General features: G+C 37.6%; 1 protein-coding gene across 9 annotated transcripts in view; it reads right to left on the reverse strand.

Annotated features, from left to right (window-relative positions):
- Positions 1–4,047: 4,047 nt before the first annotated feature.
- Positions 4,048–16,610, reverse strand: part of LOC121878364 (glutamate receptor-interacting protein 2-like) — a 169,453-nt gene continuing 156,890 nt past the window's right edge. For 8 of the 9 annotated variants that reach the window (XM_042384557.1, XM_042384555.1, XM_042384556.1 and 5 more), the window contains 13 exons: positions 15,539–15,708; positions 15,022–15,204; positions 14,638–14,833; positions 14,122–14,339; positions 13,260–13,475; positions 12,940–13,062; positions 12,475–12,633; positions 12,098–12,274; positions 11,286–11,453; positions 10,380–10,493; positions 9,565–9,801; positions 7,499–7,671; positions 4,048–7,243 (listed from right to left, as the gene is read on the reverse strand). In XM_042384557.1, the coding sequence (XP_042240491.1) occupies positions 6,965–7,243; positions 7,499–7,671; positions 9,565–9,801; positions 10,380–10,493; positions 11,286–11,453; positions 12,098–12,274; positions 12,475–12,633; positions 12,940–13,062; positions 13,260–13,475; positions 14,122–14,339; positions 14,638–14,833; positions 15,022–15,204; positions 15,539–15,708 (2,413 nt within the window). In that variant the 3' untranslated portion in view covers positions 4,048–6,964. The remainder of the gene's footprint in view (positions 7,244–7,498; positions 7,672–9,564; positions 9,802–10,379; positions 10,494–11,285; positions 11,454–12,097; positions 12,275–12,474; positions 12,634–12,939; positions 13,063–13,259; positions 13,476–14,121; positions 14,340–14,637; positions 14,834–15,021; positions 15,205–15,538; positions 15,709–16,610) is intronic. The other variant, XM_042384553.1, reaches the window with a different exon arrangement.

Here is a 16,610-nt window from a genome sequence, read left to right on the forward strand (position 1 = left end):
AAAAATGGCAAATGAAATTCAACACCAGCAAGTGCAGCGTACTTAATATTGGAAGAACAAATACTGACAATGTATACAGCCTTAACATCAACCTAGAGAAGTCGACTTGTGAAAGAGACCTAGGGGTACTTGTAAGCCCGGACCTACGGCCTAGAAAACAGTGCGTTAATGTTCGAAATAAGGCAAACAGAGTATTGGGTTTTATATCTAGAAGTGTAAGTAATAAGAGTGTAGAGGTCTTATTGCAACTATATCTTGCGCTAGTCAGGCCGCACCTCCATTATGCGGTTTAGTTCTGGTGCCCTTATTATAGAATGGATATCAATTCACTAGAGTCGGTGCAGCAAAGAATGACGAAAATGATTCCGGGACTTAGAAACCTTCCATATCAGGATAGGTTAAAGAAATTTAACTTGCATTCCCTAGAAAGACGAAGAGTGCGGGGAGATATGATAGAAGTATTTAAGTGGGTGAAAGGAATCAATAAAGGGGATATAGATAAAGTTCTTATAATATCCGAGCAGGATAGGACTCGGAGCAACAGATTTAAGTTGGATAAGTTTAGGTTTAGGAGGGAGATAGGAAGAAACTGGTTCACAAATAGGGTGGTGGACGAGTGGAACAAGCTTAGCAACTTTGTAGTAAGTGCTGGAACTCTGGAAAGTTTCAAAAGGAGGCTAGATAGATTCATGGATGATAGAGAGTGGTAGTAGCTCTCGACAGGAGCTGCCATGCACAGGCCTACCGGCCTATTGCAGACTCCTTATTTTCTTATGTTCTTATGTTGAAATCCACAAAACCAAGCTTAATAAGGCAGTGACCAGACCCGTGAATGGTACCTGTGTCGTGTGTGGACACATAGGCAGGCCTCTTTATTTAGCAGGAGACAGATGGACCCAGTTTAATTGTTTCCTTTTGGTTATTGTTGAGAAGAATGCGGGGAGGAGGGAGACGGGGGAATAACGGTGGAGTAGAGAAGCAAAGAACCTACTATTGTTTATGGAGAGCGACTGCCTGTGGGCGATGATTGGTGGATGATCCCTGAATTCTATGTTCGCAGCATTTGTCTTCCCTACAGCACCCAAATCACCTGTAGCTTACTGATCTATAAGATGACAGGAAGTAGCCTCATTCCTTCACTACGGGGACACCACTTTTAATAGTATATTTGGCTGAGGGGTTAAGACGCTCGCTGTCCATCATTATCTTTAGCCCAAAAACTGACCAGAGACCCTGACAACACGGTTGTATCCCAGAACGCTCAAGTCACTCTGAGTGAATTATGTTAAAACAGCCATCCCTACGCTAGGTACTGACGCTCCTGATGTATATTTCACAAAAAGGTAAAAACGGCTGCCAAATCAACAATTTTAAATGGGTCATAAATTTTATCCAAAACTTACGAGCTCTAAGGAATACCGTACAATGTCCCTGGCAAGTTTCAAGACATTCTGTAAACATTACTTTAACAAGAAAGGCATATACTGTAGGTGGCGCCGACGTTGACATTCATAAACCAGTGGAGGGTTTTAATTAGAGAAGAGTATATTTAACGGAATTGATATTAGTCAAATAACACGGATCAAAGTATTGTTGACGAAATATATGTGTGTATGTGTGTGTGTGTCCATAGCAAAGTTGTTTAGCATGTCATTAAAAAGGGATGTAGTACCAGAATCCTGGGGGATAGCGAATGTGATCGATTTTCAAGAAAGGAGATCGATCACTATCCTCTAACTACCGTACAATTAGTTTCGCATCAATTGTAGGCAAATTACTGGAAGCAATAATTTCAAACTCAATTCGAAATGTCATAGAGAAACATAAACTGATCAATGATTCTCAACATGGCTTCACGAGTGGGCGTTTATGTCTGACAAATCTATTAGCATTCTTTTCAACTGTTACGAATTGGTGAATGACGGACACAAATATAATGTAAACCCATTCCCCAAATATGTAACTGTATATTTTCAGCCTTCTGGCTGCCAAGCTCTTTCAATAAACCGTTAATTATTATTATTATTATTATTATTGTATACCTCGGGACTTTAGCAAAGCCTTCGACAGGGCTCCCCAAGAAAGACTAATACGCAAAATGGAGGCATCATTAACTCGAATACGCTGGGAAGCTTCAAATACGTATAGAGGCTGGGCAGATCTGTGAGCGATAAGGGTTGGGTGTAAACGGGGCTGCCTATTATAGTATGGGCTAATAGGCCCACTACAATTTCCTCCATTCTTGTGTTCATGTTCTTGGTAACTCGCACATCAAAGTTCTGCGTAAAGCTGAGTTTGTCTTATCTGATTCCCATTTGTCATTAGTGGAGTGATACCGTATAGAATGTCTTGCCACCAAAAAGTTTGAATTAATACCTTAGGCTAAGTTTATAAAATTGAAATTTTCATGCTTACGAAAATACACTCTATTTGTCAGATATAAATTCTCAACCGTATATTTGTTCTTATAATGGCATATAAATCGATTAATATATTAGCATTACTATCAAGCAAACGTCTGCTCCGCGGCCGCCAAGAGGGAGTCGCCACACTTCTCCAGAGAAATACAACAAATAATTAAAGGACTGCGCCTTGCTAAATCACCGCGAGCGGTAAACTTAACACCATTAAGGCTTTGACCTTCAACTCAATATTGATTGTTTCGCCATAATTGTCCACTATTGTTGGAGGTCAGGGGAATGACCTGAGTTGACCTGGGTACGTGTGGCCGCCACGCCGGCGACACAACACAATGGTGGTGGGCGGGGTCCAGTGTTGATCTGCTCAGTCACCATTTGTTTTTCTCAAAATTCAGTGTTTGTTTAAAGATTCCCACAGACGGTCGTGGTCCACGACTAGTGGAGACTACTGTATAAGGCTCCGGCCACACTGAGAGAGCAGCGTTACTTTCATTTCACATAGGGCTAATAATATTTCCGAGACTACTCAGAAATGACAATCTATTCTTATCATAAAATTTCTTAGTTCAAACAAGGTTCAGGTCAACCGGTTCACAAATAGGGTGGTAGACGAGTGGAACAAGCTTTGCAACTTTGTAGTTAGTGCTGGAACGCTGGAAAGTTTTAAAAGGACAGGAGCTGCCATGCACAGGCCAACCAGCCTATTGCAGACTCCTTATTTTCTTATGTTCTAAGTGCAGTGATATGACGTTGAACCTGAAGTACTTTTATAAGACGTTTAGTAGTATGAATACAGTACAGATGAATCTTCATTTACGATATACAAGTTATAAGTTCGGCTACAAAACATGGCGCAGTGTTTGACATGGTCTGTAACTAACACAATTCACTTATTCTTAAGAAATAAATAATTGACCTCAGTAAATTCCCTCAAGGCCCCGGGTAATGGGCATGATCTGGTCGTCACAGGTCACGCGAGAATAATGACACATGGGTTCCTCCCTCGCCATCATGCACCACCTTCACCCTCTCCAGAATTACAACCCCTGGCCGCAGCAACTTCCTGGGTGATAGCCGTGTGTGTGTGTGTGTGTGTGTAGCATATGCTTTTAGAGAGCTGCTCGAATATGGGCTGATAAACAACCCTACAACAAACAACCCAAATCCCAGTACCGAATGGGGGTATTCTCAACACTGTCATGACAAAAACCTGCAAAGAGACCCTCATCCAGATCGAAAGAATACACCATGACTAGTTTGATGAAAATGGCCAGGCAATCAATGTACTCGTCGATGATAAACGTGCTGCTTTAAATGACTGGCAGAACAGCCCTCAGTCTCAGATCAAAGCTGATACCTCCTGCAAGAAGAAAGCGGCGGCCCAGCGTTAATGGCTGTCGTCTATTCTTAAACTGTAAATTTGTAAATCAGGATTTGTCTGTAAATAATAGAAATGCTAGATGATCTCACTGGGGATTTTTAATACAGTACTGTAAATATTGAGTTGATTGTCCATTAATTTCAATTTAATAGGCTTCACTTTCCTGTTTCATAATCTTATTGTTCTCCTTGAAAGGTGGGGGGGGGCGCTTGGCCTAGCTAAAAAGCTAAGGAGTCTTCTCAACAATAAAGGTTGGTATGGTTTAATACTGTGAGATAACATATATTTAAAAAGTTCAAGTTTTGACTGCAACCTTGGGTAAATATTTACAACTTGTTTTTAAGCATTCTGACCTAACCTAACTGAGCTAGTCATTATGGTAAAGTATCGTTTCGGTCATCCACCTATTTGGAAGTTGAAATTATGTTTTTCCTGTGGTCTTTGATGTGTTTTGAACAAGTATGACCTTTATTTCTACAGCAAATCTCTACTTTTTAAGCTGATGACCAAAACTATATTACCGTCATTACAGTACTTCCTAACCAAACATCACCAAACCTAACCTTCCCTAAATGGTAATTCAGATCATTAAAATATCTTCATAAATATCAAAATTGTAATGTTTTGAATGCGATTACTGATTAAGAAAATTTGCATTTTTTTTTTCAAATCTCAGGTAAAGCAAAGGTGAATGAAGGCAGGAGGGAAGGAATTGAGTTTAACAGAGACAAACCTGATAATCAAGAAACACCAGGGTGTCAACATATGCTTTCATTTTACATAAAAGTGACAGTATTTAATGCTTACTTGCAGCTTCAGATTTGTTGCTGAAAATGCTTTATAATGAATGTGTCATTAAGCATGAAAAATAATTGCTGGCAACAGCATGAATAATCTTTTGACCGGATCGGATCCCCAGTCATGAATCATCCTGCAGCAATGTCACATATTTGTTAACATTATTTTCCCACATTTTACACATTGACACTAGTTAAGATATATTACGAATAAAAAAAATATTCTTAGGTAATCTCTGATCAGTATATCTTAAATAATTAGTCATTTAAAGCACATGTCAACTCTTCCCCGTCCTGTTACCAGATCACCTGGCTCATATACACGTAGAGTTGGAGTGAACTTATGCTGTTCCTTGTACATTAACAATGCATAAAAATCCAGACTGTTTTATATGTTGTACTTTATTTTTGTACCTTTTGTTATAAAAATACATAATTTGTTAACTTAGTTATACAAACCACTTCACAGAAAAAATGCTTACATCATGGGCACTGATATGGGGAAGAACAGGACCTTACCTGAGGTACTTTTCTAACATGCAATTTTTTTTATGGATAAAATATTTGTCTACAAAATTTACATGACTAGGGTAAAAAAAAAAATAACCCATAATACCATTTAGGCATCAGTTAGTAGCAAAATATTATCATACACCAAATTCATGTATTTGTATATCATATAAAAGTCTTCAATAAGAGCAAGTGTCAAACAAGAGGCAGCTCTCTCAATCAAAAAAATCTTAATAGAAAGCGTGACTGGTGACAAGTTATGACATACAGTATATGAGAGATTTCTACACTTACATTTGTCCTTGCCTCAATAAGTACAGTACAGTACTCCAGTACACAGTATATAAGAAATTATTACTGTAAAATGTAGTAGACTGTATTCCATTTCAAACTTATCAAATTAAGAAAAAGTGTTGGCATATGATACTGCTTGTATTGCAAGTCATTTTGCAAATTTAATGTGTCTTTATATTTACTGTACACTGCCATTAAAACATAATATGAGTGAGAGTGATACTTGAGGCAGTCATCAGTGTTGTGTTGTTTAACAGTGGTGAAAGGACTGCAGTTATGGAGGACTACAGGTATTGTAATGATCTTTCAAATACAGTTATATGGGTATAAGGTGTTCTTATCTTTATAAAAAAATACATAGTATATAGTATAAGTTTATAAAATCATGTAAGGATTAATGATAGAAAGTATCAAGAAGGCATGGAACAATAAATTAGTATTGTATGTGATTGAGAATGTAACTACTGTACTTGTCTTAATTACTACTACTGTATGTATATGCACGTATAAAATATCATGTTGTGGTGAAGAATTATGATTAATCAAATTCACATACACTAAAAGATGTGATATGAAGAAAAATATAGTTCTCGAATACATTACAACCTGTTAAAAGAAGTAATAAATTTATCTACTTCCTAGTGCACCAGTACCAACACCACATGATGCTAACAATAATTCCCAAATCCTTACAAATTAAGTATTAAAAATTACCATATACAATATATACATCTTCTGTGATTTAGTACAGTACAGTAATAGTAATATGAAAAAAAATATTTATAAATATACAATACAGTACATAATATAAGGCACTCAACTTCTGTTGAAGTTTCTCAACAGCTTGAGGAGGTGTGTTAGCATCCTTTACAGTGTCTCACTTATTTGGGTAAGAGGTGTAGGGCCTCAACCCCTTCATGAGGTGACGCCACTTTTAATATTTCATTTGGCCAACATATGATTTTATTCTGCACGGTGAACCCCGTACAAAAGTGACAGTGACCGTGCACACTATAGCACAAACAGTAAGTTCTCTTCATCCCTGCCTGGCATTGAGGATGAACTCATTGCTAGATTAATGGCAACCCTAACAAGACTATTAGGGAGAATTATGAGCTTAACCTGTCTCTGAAGTTGCTCCACATCACACAGTATTAATCTTGCTGTTAATTATTAATCATAATAGGGCCCCCTTGAATCTTGTGACAAAAGTAACCTCGTTCATTGCTACTCTATCAATCTTTTCAGGATAAAGAGAAACTAAGTTGGTTGAGGGAACAAATAACTTCAAAAGAAATATTAGCTAATTTTATAATATTTCTTGTCTTTTGAAATACTTTTGAACTTTCATTTGACTTCCAACTTGTAATACCACATCAACCGAGTCTCTTTTATCATGTATGTGGTACATCCTCTGTTGCAAAAACAAATCCCAGCACAACAGATCTAAACAACATAGCTTCAGTGAGAGCTTTGTTGTATGAAAATAGTTTTGGGCCTTAACAATGTTGTAGAAGCCAAATAAAAAAAAAAAAAAAAAAAAAATCTGGGCTAATTTATATTCAGAGTGTCTTCAGGATGGTGGGTATTGGTGTAAAGGATGGAGTAGGAGAGGAGTATGGTTCTAGGTCCCTATCTCCGAGTTCTTTTTCTCCCACTGCCTCGTCCTCCTCTCCTTCATCAATATCATTCCATGCTGGTGAGTGTATGTCTGAGGAGAAGTCTAGTGTTGGGTTGACATGAGGGTTTCTGGACACCACCAGCACCAGGCGGTCCCCAGCAGCGGCCATGAGGGGGACAGTCAAGCAGCAGTCAAAGTCGTGTGTTCTGGTATCATTTACCTGAGGGCAAAGACAAAAAAAAAAATAATAAAAATAAGGTGTTGCTTTCCAAGGATGAAGACATTACTAGATATTGAAAAAATCCTTGATTATTGTTCGTAATTAATAATAAACCCTGTGGTGTTTACAGGTACTATATTTTTCAATAATAACACAATGCAACATTTAATACATACATTTGCAGTCATTAACAATAATCAAATACGCCCTGTACTGTTATATACAATATGCTAGAGAAGGAAAAATAAAACATACCTGAAGAATTCTGTCAAATGGTTTAAGTACTCCAGATCTGTCAGCTGGTCCACCCTTTCGAATTCTGTTGACGTAAACTCCCTTCTCGTAAAGGCCATCAGACACACTGAATCCAAAGTCTTCATACACGCGGTCCTTCAGGAGAGTCACCTGGTACACCTGGCCACCACCAGCTGTATAGTTACAAACATATTTTACTCAGTGATCTTGTAAAGATATAACCACCAGTATGAGCTAAGAGTACTACAAGAATCATGAGAACATAAAAACTGGCTTGATGGTAGATATTACTGTACAGTACTTGGATGAGGTTCATAGGAGGGGTTATGAGGGAGGATCTGACCAAAGGTGCCCAACTAAATAAATGTGTGTGTGTGTGTGTGTGTGTGTGTGTAAGAGGGATGCTACTACAGTGTGGAGAACCTGGTAGTACACCAAGAAAGGGCATATATGAGACTGTACTGCTTTTTATTAACTACCTAAATACCTACAAGGCCACACCTTTCTAAGTGGCTTTGTTATACCCACTCAGCCTTTGTTATGCTGTATAATGATGTAACATTGTCTGCCCATTTACCTTCACTATCAATTGTGATCAAAAACCTGAAAATCCTGTTGTTTCAATTCATCTTAAAAGTTATAAAACATTAATCTCCAGGAGCAAGGAACAACACAATGAATCCATCAACTGTGAAACATCACTTCCCATGACATGGTGGTGCGAACCTCCTACACCTAACTTGGTTGCACCCAAAGTGAACACAGCCTGTTTGTCCAAGTCCCTGAATTCAGAATCACTAATCTTGTTTAATAAATATGACTAAATTACATTATATTCAATTCCTATCATAGAAAACACATCTCACAAGGAAGATCATGTTTCAAGAATACTGTATGTCAGCATAACATTCATTTAACCTAAATGGGGACAATTATAAATAGCTAAGATCTCTCCTGTGGAGTGCCTTAACAGATTAATGGGTCTAAGAGCAATTCACAGTAGGAAAATCCATTGTGATACATAAAGGAAAATTAGACTTACAGGAAATAGTTTGAGTCATTGTGGAATTTATTGACTAGGTAATTCTTTCTGCTTAACGACCCAATTCTGATTATGTATGTATATATATATATATATATATATATATATATATATATATATATATATATATATATATATATATATATACAGTGTGGTTATCAGCATATACCTAGATCACGCACCTACAGTGATTTACTTGCATGTATATATACATATACATATATATACATATATATATATATATATATACATATATATATATATATATATATATACATATATATATATATATATATATATATATATATATATATATATATATATATATATATATATATATATATATATATATATATATATATATATATATATATATATATACAGTATCTTGATAAAATCACACGTGGAAAAGGGGAAACAACGGAGCACCATAACTTTCGTCTTTATTCAAGACATCTTCAGAGGTTCAGAAGCAACCTCTGAAGATGTCTTGAATAAAGACGAAAGTTATGGTGCTCCGTTGTTTCCCCTTTTCCACGTGTGATTTTATCAAGATTTATCTTATGCACGTTTTCTTTGTGGAGCTACATGATATATATATATATATATATATATATATATATATATATATATATATATATATATATATCAAATATCATTAAAAACATTTAATTGTCTAATTTCAGAGCAGGTGCTCAGACAGTTCCACTCTTTGTGGCTGGGTGACTGGATCAGATGTCATTATTCCTCTAATATCATCTTATGAAAGATTTAACAACAAAAGCAGATACTCCATCTACTGTATGCTTATGCTCAGCAGCATAAACTTGGTCTTTTCTCTTTTCAAGGTACAGTTCATTCATGGTAAAGGATATCCTTCAGGAGTCGTTGTATGAAGGTAAAGAATAATCTAATTTTTACATTCCAATCACACAAATTGAGGCTCTGAGACTGTATCGTGTGATTATGTAGGGATAGAGATAAAAAAAATGAAAATTCTTTATGGAAAGCCAAAAGAACTTACGTGGAGGTGAGGCTGTCCTGGCATATGTGGCAGTGTATGTGAGGGCAGCATTACTGATGGAATAGCTACCCTCCTCCTTGGCATCTCCTCCATCAACACCCATACTGGTACCACCGCCTGCTGGACGCCTCCGTGCAGATAAAGTCTGGCAACGAGCAGCATCAGTTCCTCCACTACTAGTGACAGGGACCTCGCTACCACCTATCTGCCCTTCCTTCTTACGCTGCATAGCTGTACCTAAAGGGAAAACTACATAGGCTGAAGGACACTTACTGCTTATATTGTTTAAAAAAGCATTAATTCAGCAGTTTTATATATGACACCTAGTACAAGAAAGCATGAGTGTTAATGTATGTGTGAATTATTTAGTAGACAATGGATGAGTAATCTACTGACAACACAACACTTGGCAACTATTCCTACTTGCTCAGCGCTATGTGCTTGTACGTAACAAAACACAGAAAGAAAAATGTGTTTCAGTGGTAATTGAGTTCCTACATGCAAAGGAATTGCTTGATAAGACTGCTTCCCATTCTCGTGGTCTTATCTTATTACAATCTCTATTGTCCATGGAAACTACTTTGTAAAGTTACCTGTCCATGGGCAGAGCTTTATAAGATTACCTGTCCAATGGATACAACTTTCTCTACATGTTAATTCACCATGACCTATGGTACAGCACCTGTTTGTGTGATTATTACAAGACATTTATAAGGTGCCACAGTCACTGCCAATAACACTTTATGTGTCTACTGGTAATTACATCAAATACATCTTATATTTCTGTGAACAATGAGAGCATGTCTTTGGCGCACCTGCATGTCCGTGAGGCAGAAGGACTGGGGGTGACTGGGGACGATCCCGGAGACCACAGCTCTCGCTTATCTGGTTGAGGTCTGCAATCATCTTGTCCCAGTCCGTTTTATCCTCTGGTGGTCCACAAACAACATGCCTTAGGCCACAAAATCACTACTCTCGAGTCCCCTAGCAAAGGGTTGCTTATCCGGTAAATACAACAGAAAACAGGGTGGAAACTAAAAGTATTATATTGACAAAATCTTTGATAATACTCATTTACAACCTGAAAACTTCAAGTAATGAATACTGAACTCTTTCATAGATTTTGTTCAATGCAATACTCTTTTTTTATAGTTTGACATGCAGTTTTAAACTGGAAGCCAAAGAAATCATCAGATATAATTCATTTAGGATACTATGAGCAAGCACATGAAGGTGAATAACCAGTAAGCAAATCTAGTAGAGTGCACTGTTATAAACATAAAATCATTCATGTAATGACTACAACAAACTAACGTAAGAGACACTGACTCTTCTAAGAAGCAAGACATAAGCATACATAAAGCGATCACGGTATATTACACAAAAGCTTCAGTAAAAAGTGCAAAGTGAAGCAAAATTCACTGTAAAAAAAAATAATTAAGCTGAAGTAATGACTAACTCAAGCTCAACTTACACATGTCAGGCGTCCTAATTTGGGGAATTTCTTAATGTAGCACAGTACAGTTCTATATACAGGGTAGTATATAAATTTTGCTAGTTGCTATTACAGGTACTGTACCATTTATGAATAACAGCCAATGCTATTATCCTCACATAATACCTGTAAATTCCTGTCCATGAGGGACGTATGACCACAAATTGAAGCCTTACCAACATCAACTTATACAATGAAGTACTGTATATTGGAGGAGTAAACTAACCTGACTGCCCACTGTCTATAGATGGTGGAGGGGAGGGGGACCCCCACGTGTCCCTTACATCCTCTTCAGGGACTTTCCTGGTTCCCTCGACACCATCAGCATCCCCAGCACCATTAGTTTCTTCTCTACACTCTAATCCTCCTCTCCGTCTTACAGTACTGCCACAGTCTGAGGGTAAAGACAAATCATGCCCAACATCTGTCTCAATGAACACAGTGTTAATAATTATTTACTTAGCACATAAAGGAAAAAGAAATGGCTCTATAAATTTCTATCACTTCATTGTATGATCACTGCTGAGGAGAAATTTTTTTGTTACTCTACATTTTTACACACACTTGCATCTCATCAACCAATAATATCTATCTATCATATACAGGTACTACTGTAGTAGGTGGGTTACTCGGCTTTGCCTTGGCCACTCACACCTTCCTACCCAATTTCAGGTACTGTATCTGTCTTCAAAACTGTAGAAATGCATAAGGAACACACACACTAATGGTATAGATACAGTTCAGTACCCATTTCCAGTCTTTATGTTATATATCCTCAGTAAATCTCTAAACAAATGTTTGTACCAGCATTTCTTCAGTCAACTGGTCCTCAGGTCTTCATTCAGTATATTGTGAAGAGGATAAAGTAGTAAAGTATTGCTATGATCCATATCAAACCTATTAACTGCAAAAGGAAATTTCTTTAGAAATACTGTAGATAGATAGGTGGGAGACATCTAATTTCTTCTTTTTCACACAGCTAAACATAGACATACGTGACCTGAGAACAAATACAGTATTCATTGAAAAGATACGTACCTGATCTAAAGACAATGTCTGAACCAGAATCTCTCTTGGACAGTGCTGGAGTTGAGCCTGGGGGAGGGGGGTCCAGCCCTGAACTATCCCATGACTCTACTGCTGAGTCTACAGATGGTATAGCTGGGCCAAATCTTCCCAACCAATCATCACGGGGCAGCTCCTCGCTGGGAACTCCTGAATATAAGAAATGCAAAAAAAAAAAAAAACTGAATTAAGAGTTTGGCAAGACACTGATTATTACATTTTAAGGTAAATATTCGTCCATCACACATACAGTACATCACACATGCAGGGCACCAAACCCATAGCATCCCCATTTTGAGCTACCCTACTATACTGTACTAGTGTCTTAACATAACAAATAATGTTGTTACCTGAGTCTCTTGGCCGGGAGATTTTCAGAGTGACAGTGTCCCCAGAATTCTGAAGCATGAGAATGGCCTCACTTAGTGGCTTTCCTCTTAAGGACGCACCATTGATAGCCAAGAGACGATCCCCAATATGGATGGCCCCAGTGCGGTCTGCTAACCCACCTGTTTGTTTTAAAGGAAACACTCACTTTTATTGACAGTGCAGAGTAATATTTTGTTTATATACATCATACTGTACTGTATATCATTGCAAGAAAAAAATCTATGCTTTAAAGTATCAGTCTTAGTTATACAGTTCATCAGTACGTAATCATATCATCAGGTGAACAATTAGGCTGTCTTCAAGAGTCCTCAAATAAATATACAGTAATAGCTAAACAAATATACAGTAGTATATAATAATGGTTTTAGCACTATATTATTAAACAAAGAATAATGAGTGTATTAATTCCATAATCAATATTGTACCTGGAGCAAGACCAGCGATGTAAATGGGATCAAAGGGCTCCTCACTACCCGAAATAGTGATCCCAAGCGCCCCTCCGTGGCGGACTAACTCCACTGTGTACATCACTAGCCCTCCACTCTCCTCTGTATAAAGAAGTTAAACATATTTTGGACATTGTAATCATTAAATGGTAAATCAAATTTGACTGAATGTATGGTTTCATGTGCTGTATTACTCACTCAAAAGTAAGCAGAAAATTCTAATCACCTTTTCTTAAAGAAAGAAAGAACTAAGGTATAATAAGCTAAAATGAATTCATTCTGAGTGAAACAAATATTACCTGAATATAATTCGTCCTTTTGCACCCTGAGTGTGACAATTTCATCACAGCATTGAAGAATGGTTCTGGCATCCTCCAAGGTGAGATTTTCTAAGCGTGTGTCATCAATAGCCAAGAGTCTGTCCCCTGGCTGCATAGTTCCTGACCGATGGGCAGGTGAACCACGCACGACTTCGCTGATCAGCAAAGGTTCACCAGCACCCGCTCGACGTCCAGCTGGAGGGATTGAAAAACAGTTTCCAGTGTTAGTAAAAACAAAAGAAAAGTTACCATCCTTATATATAATGCTCGGCTGTACATGTATGTTTTTAAAACAATTAATATAAACAATCCTTGATAGAAAACAAAATCATTACACTACATTAACCTATTACTGTATTCACAACTCTTAAAAGTAGGAGATTCACAAAAAATATTTAAAAATTTTTCTCATCTATGTTGTACGATGTAAGTCTAGCTTGAATAAGTTACTAAATTTGCTATATTGCTCTTCTGAGGGCAAGCAACCATGTGTACCTTCCCTAATCTGTCTATGCTCCTCACTGACTTACTCTCCATTTCCTTCTTTTAAATGTAGTGCCATGATTCCTTGAACACTGAAGACTTTTTAGTTACTCTGCTGTTGAATACCTATTTACCTCGCTAAATCTCTGCCACACAACTCATGTAGATATACTGAAATATTGATACACAGCCCTCTATCAGTAAAGAGAACACTGTCATCATAAAGGATCAATCATGCATAATATAAGCCCTTCAAATGCGAAGACACAGGCATTATCATCTACCAACACTGACAAACATTATACAGTACAGTATTATATATTTTCTAAATAATCAGAAGGAGGATTAATATAATTACCAGTCAGTGTGATTCCAAGTCCATTGTGTCTCTTTGCCAACTTGACAGCAAAGGTACCAGACGAGGGTACAACAGAATCAGCAACGTCAAACTCAACATCGAGGGTGACCGTGGGGCGTGAGTTGGCTACCATCTGGGTGACCTCACTGACGCCAAGACCTGATACACTACGGCCATTCACTCCCATCAGACGGTCACCCACACACACTACACTGCACCTGCATACAAGAAACATGTATTAATGACTTAGAATCACTGATGAGATAGCCAGATAAAAGTACTGCACTATAATTAGAGAGTAAAATATGTAATGCTTTATTATCAATAGGGTGTACCGCCCTTCACCATGCAACAGATTACCGTTTCAAATATTTGTTGATCTTTAGATTTTCTTAAAATATTTGTGAAGTAACAAAAATAATTAAAATACTTAATGAGAGCATCATAAATACAACTTAATTTCACTTATATACTGTAGTCAATAATATACTGGTTAGAAATTAAGCCTGGACTTACTTGTCAGCAGGACCTCCTGGGTCTATGGCAGCAATAACAGGCAGGGCTGTGTCAGGATCTGCTGGATGTGGGGGAGGGCGAAGCACCAGTCCATAGCCCCGCCCTTCTACCACCAGCGTTACTGTGAGACATTCTGGGTGACATACACCAACCCTCCCCACACTTCCTCCTCCTGTGGTGTGTGACGAGACAGATCCTGAGGGAGCACGAGAAGTGGTGAGTAATGTTATATTCTACCTTTCATTACATGGCAAAACTAAAACCCAATGACAATACTGTGTACAAAACAAGGATATCATATAAGTACAAGGTGAGCAATTTTATAAATGATAACTTCAAAGGATAACATCATGCTTAAGATGGAAAACAGGTAACAAACATTACCTGTTTCAGTTCGATCATTAGGTCTGGTTCGTCTATTAACTCTTCTAGCAGCAGCTGAACGCGGCCGCTGTGAGGTAAGGGTGTTATAGCTGGAACCCCCTGACATGTATCCACCAACTCCACTGCCATACCCACTGCTGCTACCCACTACACCATACAGATGTGGGAAAGCTACACCACCACCTGAATAAAACAAGAGTGTAATTAGATCAATAATCTGAAAAACAGTCAAATCACAAGTTCTGTACCACGACACAAGTACTGCATGTGTATGTGAGGCATGATGGTTGGTGTGCTTCTCGTACTTCACTTGTCAAAATGGGATGCTGGTTCTCCCCAAGACATACAAATTCTTAGTTTGTGCATGGTCAAGAGGTTTTGCGATGGAATAGTTGCATATATAAAGTTTCTCTCTGAATTAGCATAATTCACATATCTCTCAATGATACAGTACTTACACTCTGTTTAGAGAAAAAAATACAGTTAACACTTCCGATTTAATTTTACAAAATCTCACCTCTTCGAAAAGTCATCCTGGCCTGCGTTGCAGCTCCAGGTATGATCTCAAGAGTAACATGTGAACCTGGTGCAGTCTTCAGCAACTGGGCAGCTTCAGCTACTGTCAACTGGTCGAGTCGTGTACCATCTATAGCTGCTACTATGTCATTTACGGCAAGTGCACCACATCTGCAAATGTGTTTATTGACAAATTTGTAGGATACATTTACTGGCATATAATCATCTAAATAATTAGGAAGAATAAAGCAACTTCAGAATAATTCTGTCTCTGTAATCCCTAACTCAATTTCTGGTTGCCTAGCATTTCTAGGTTCAATTTTATAGGATTACCCGCACAGCATAGAAAAAAATATACAGCATTGGATATTCTATGGCTGCCTCTCTTGCTTATTACAACAATCATAGTAAAATAATATTTTGAAAGTCAAGACTACGGGAGAAATTCTTGAAGTGAAGTGGCTATCTGTACTGTACTGTAATATGAGAATGCCCAAATCATGGTACTGTGGTGACCTGACACGTGTAGTGATGTATTAGAACAGGTCACAGTCAGGTAGTAACCTCAAGATCAGCACTGGCATCAATGAGTGTATGGGTGTTCCTTCAGATTTATATTTTTATATTTTAGATTGAAAACTGATTCTACAATCCCCCCCCCACCAATCAACTGAAAGATTTTTTGCCTACATGACTAAATAGAGTATAGCATTATATTCATTACATGATTTATTGTTGTTCGTTAATTTTAGTGTCCAAATCTCATTCAGTTTCTGCTACATAAATTAAATTACAGTAATGTATATTGTTGACATGGAATTCAAAGGCCTCTGTATTTGCCCGATATCATTCCATTAGACCATTTACTTTGGAGTTATGTCAAAGGCGGATAACCTAAGCCATCGTCGTGTGACTATGGGCAAGTTGTGGCAAACATGGACTGAAATCAGGTATATACAGCAATCAGTAAACTGATTCTTCTGAAGCTTTACCAATCTGATATAACACCCAACCATTCATTAAATCCCAGATATAATGTTTACAATATCCCAACAACCTTCAGTATGTCACAC

This window comes from Homarus americanus, unplaced genomic scaffold (genome assembly GCF_018991925.1).
Source record: "Homarus americanus isolate GMGI-L3 unplaced genomic scaffold, GMGI_Hamer_2.0 scaffold41027, whole genome shotgun sequence".
NCBI classification, from domain to species: Eukaryota; Metazoa; Arthropoda; class Malacostraca; order Decapoda; family Nephropidae; genus Homarus; species Homarus americanus.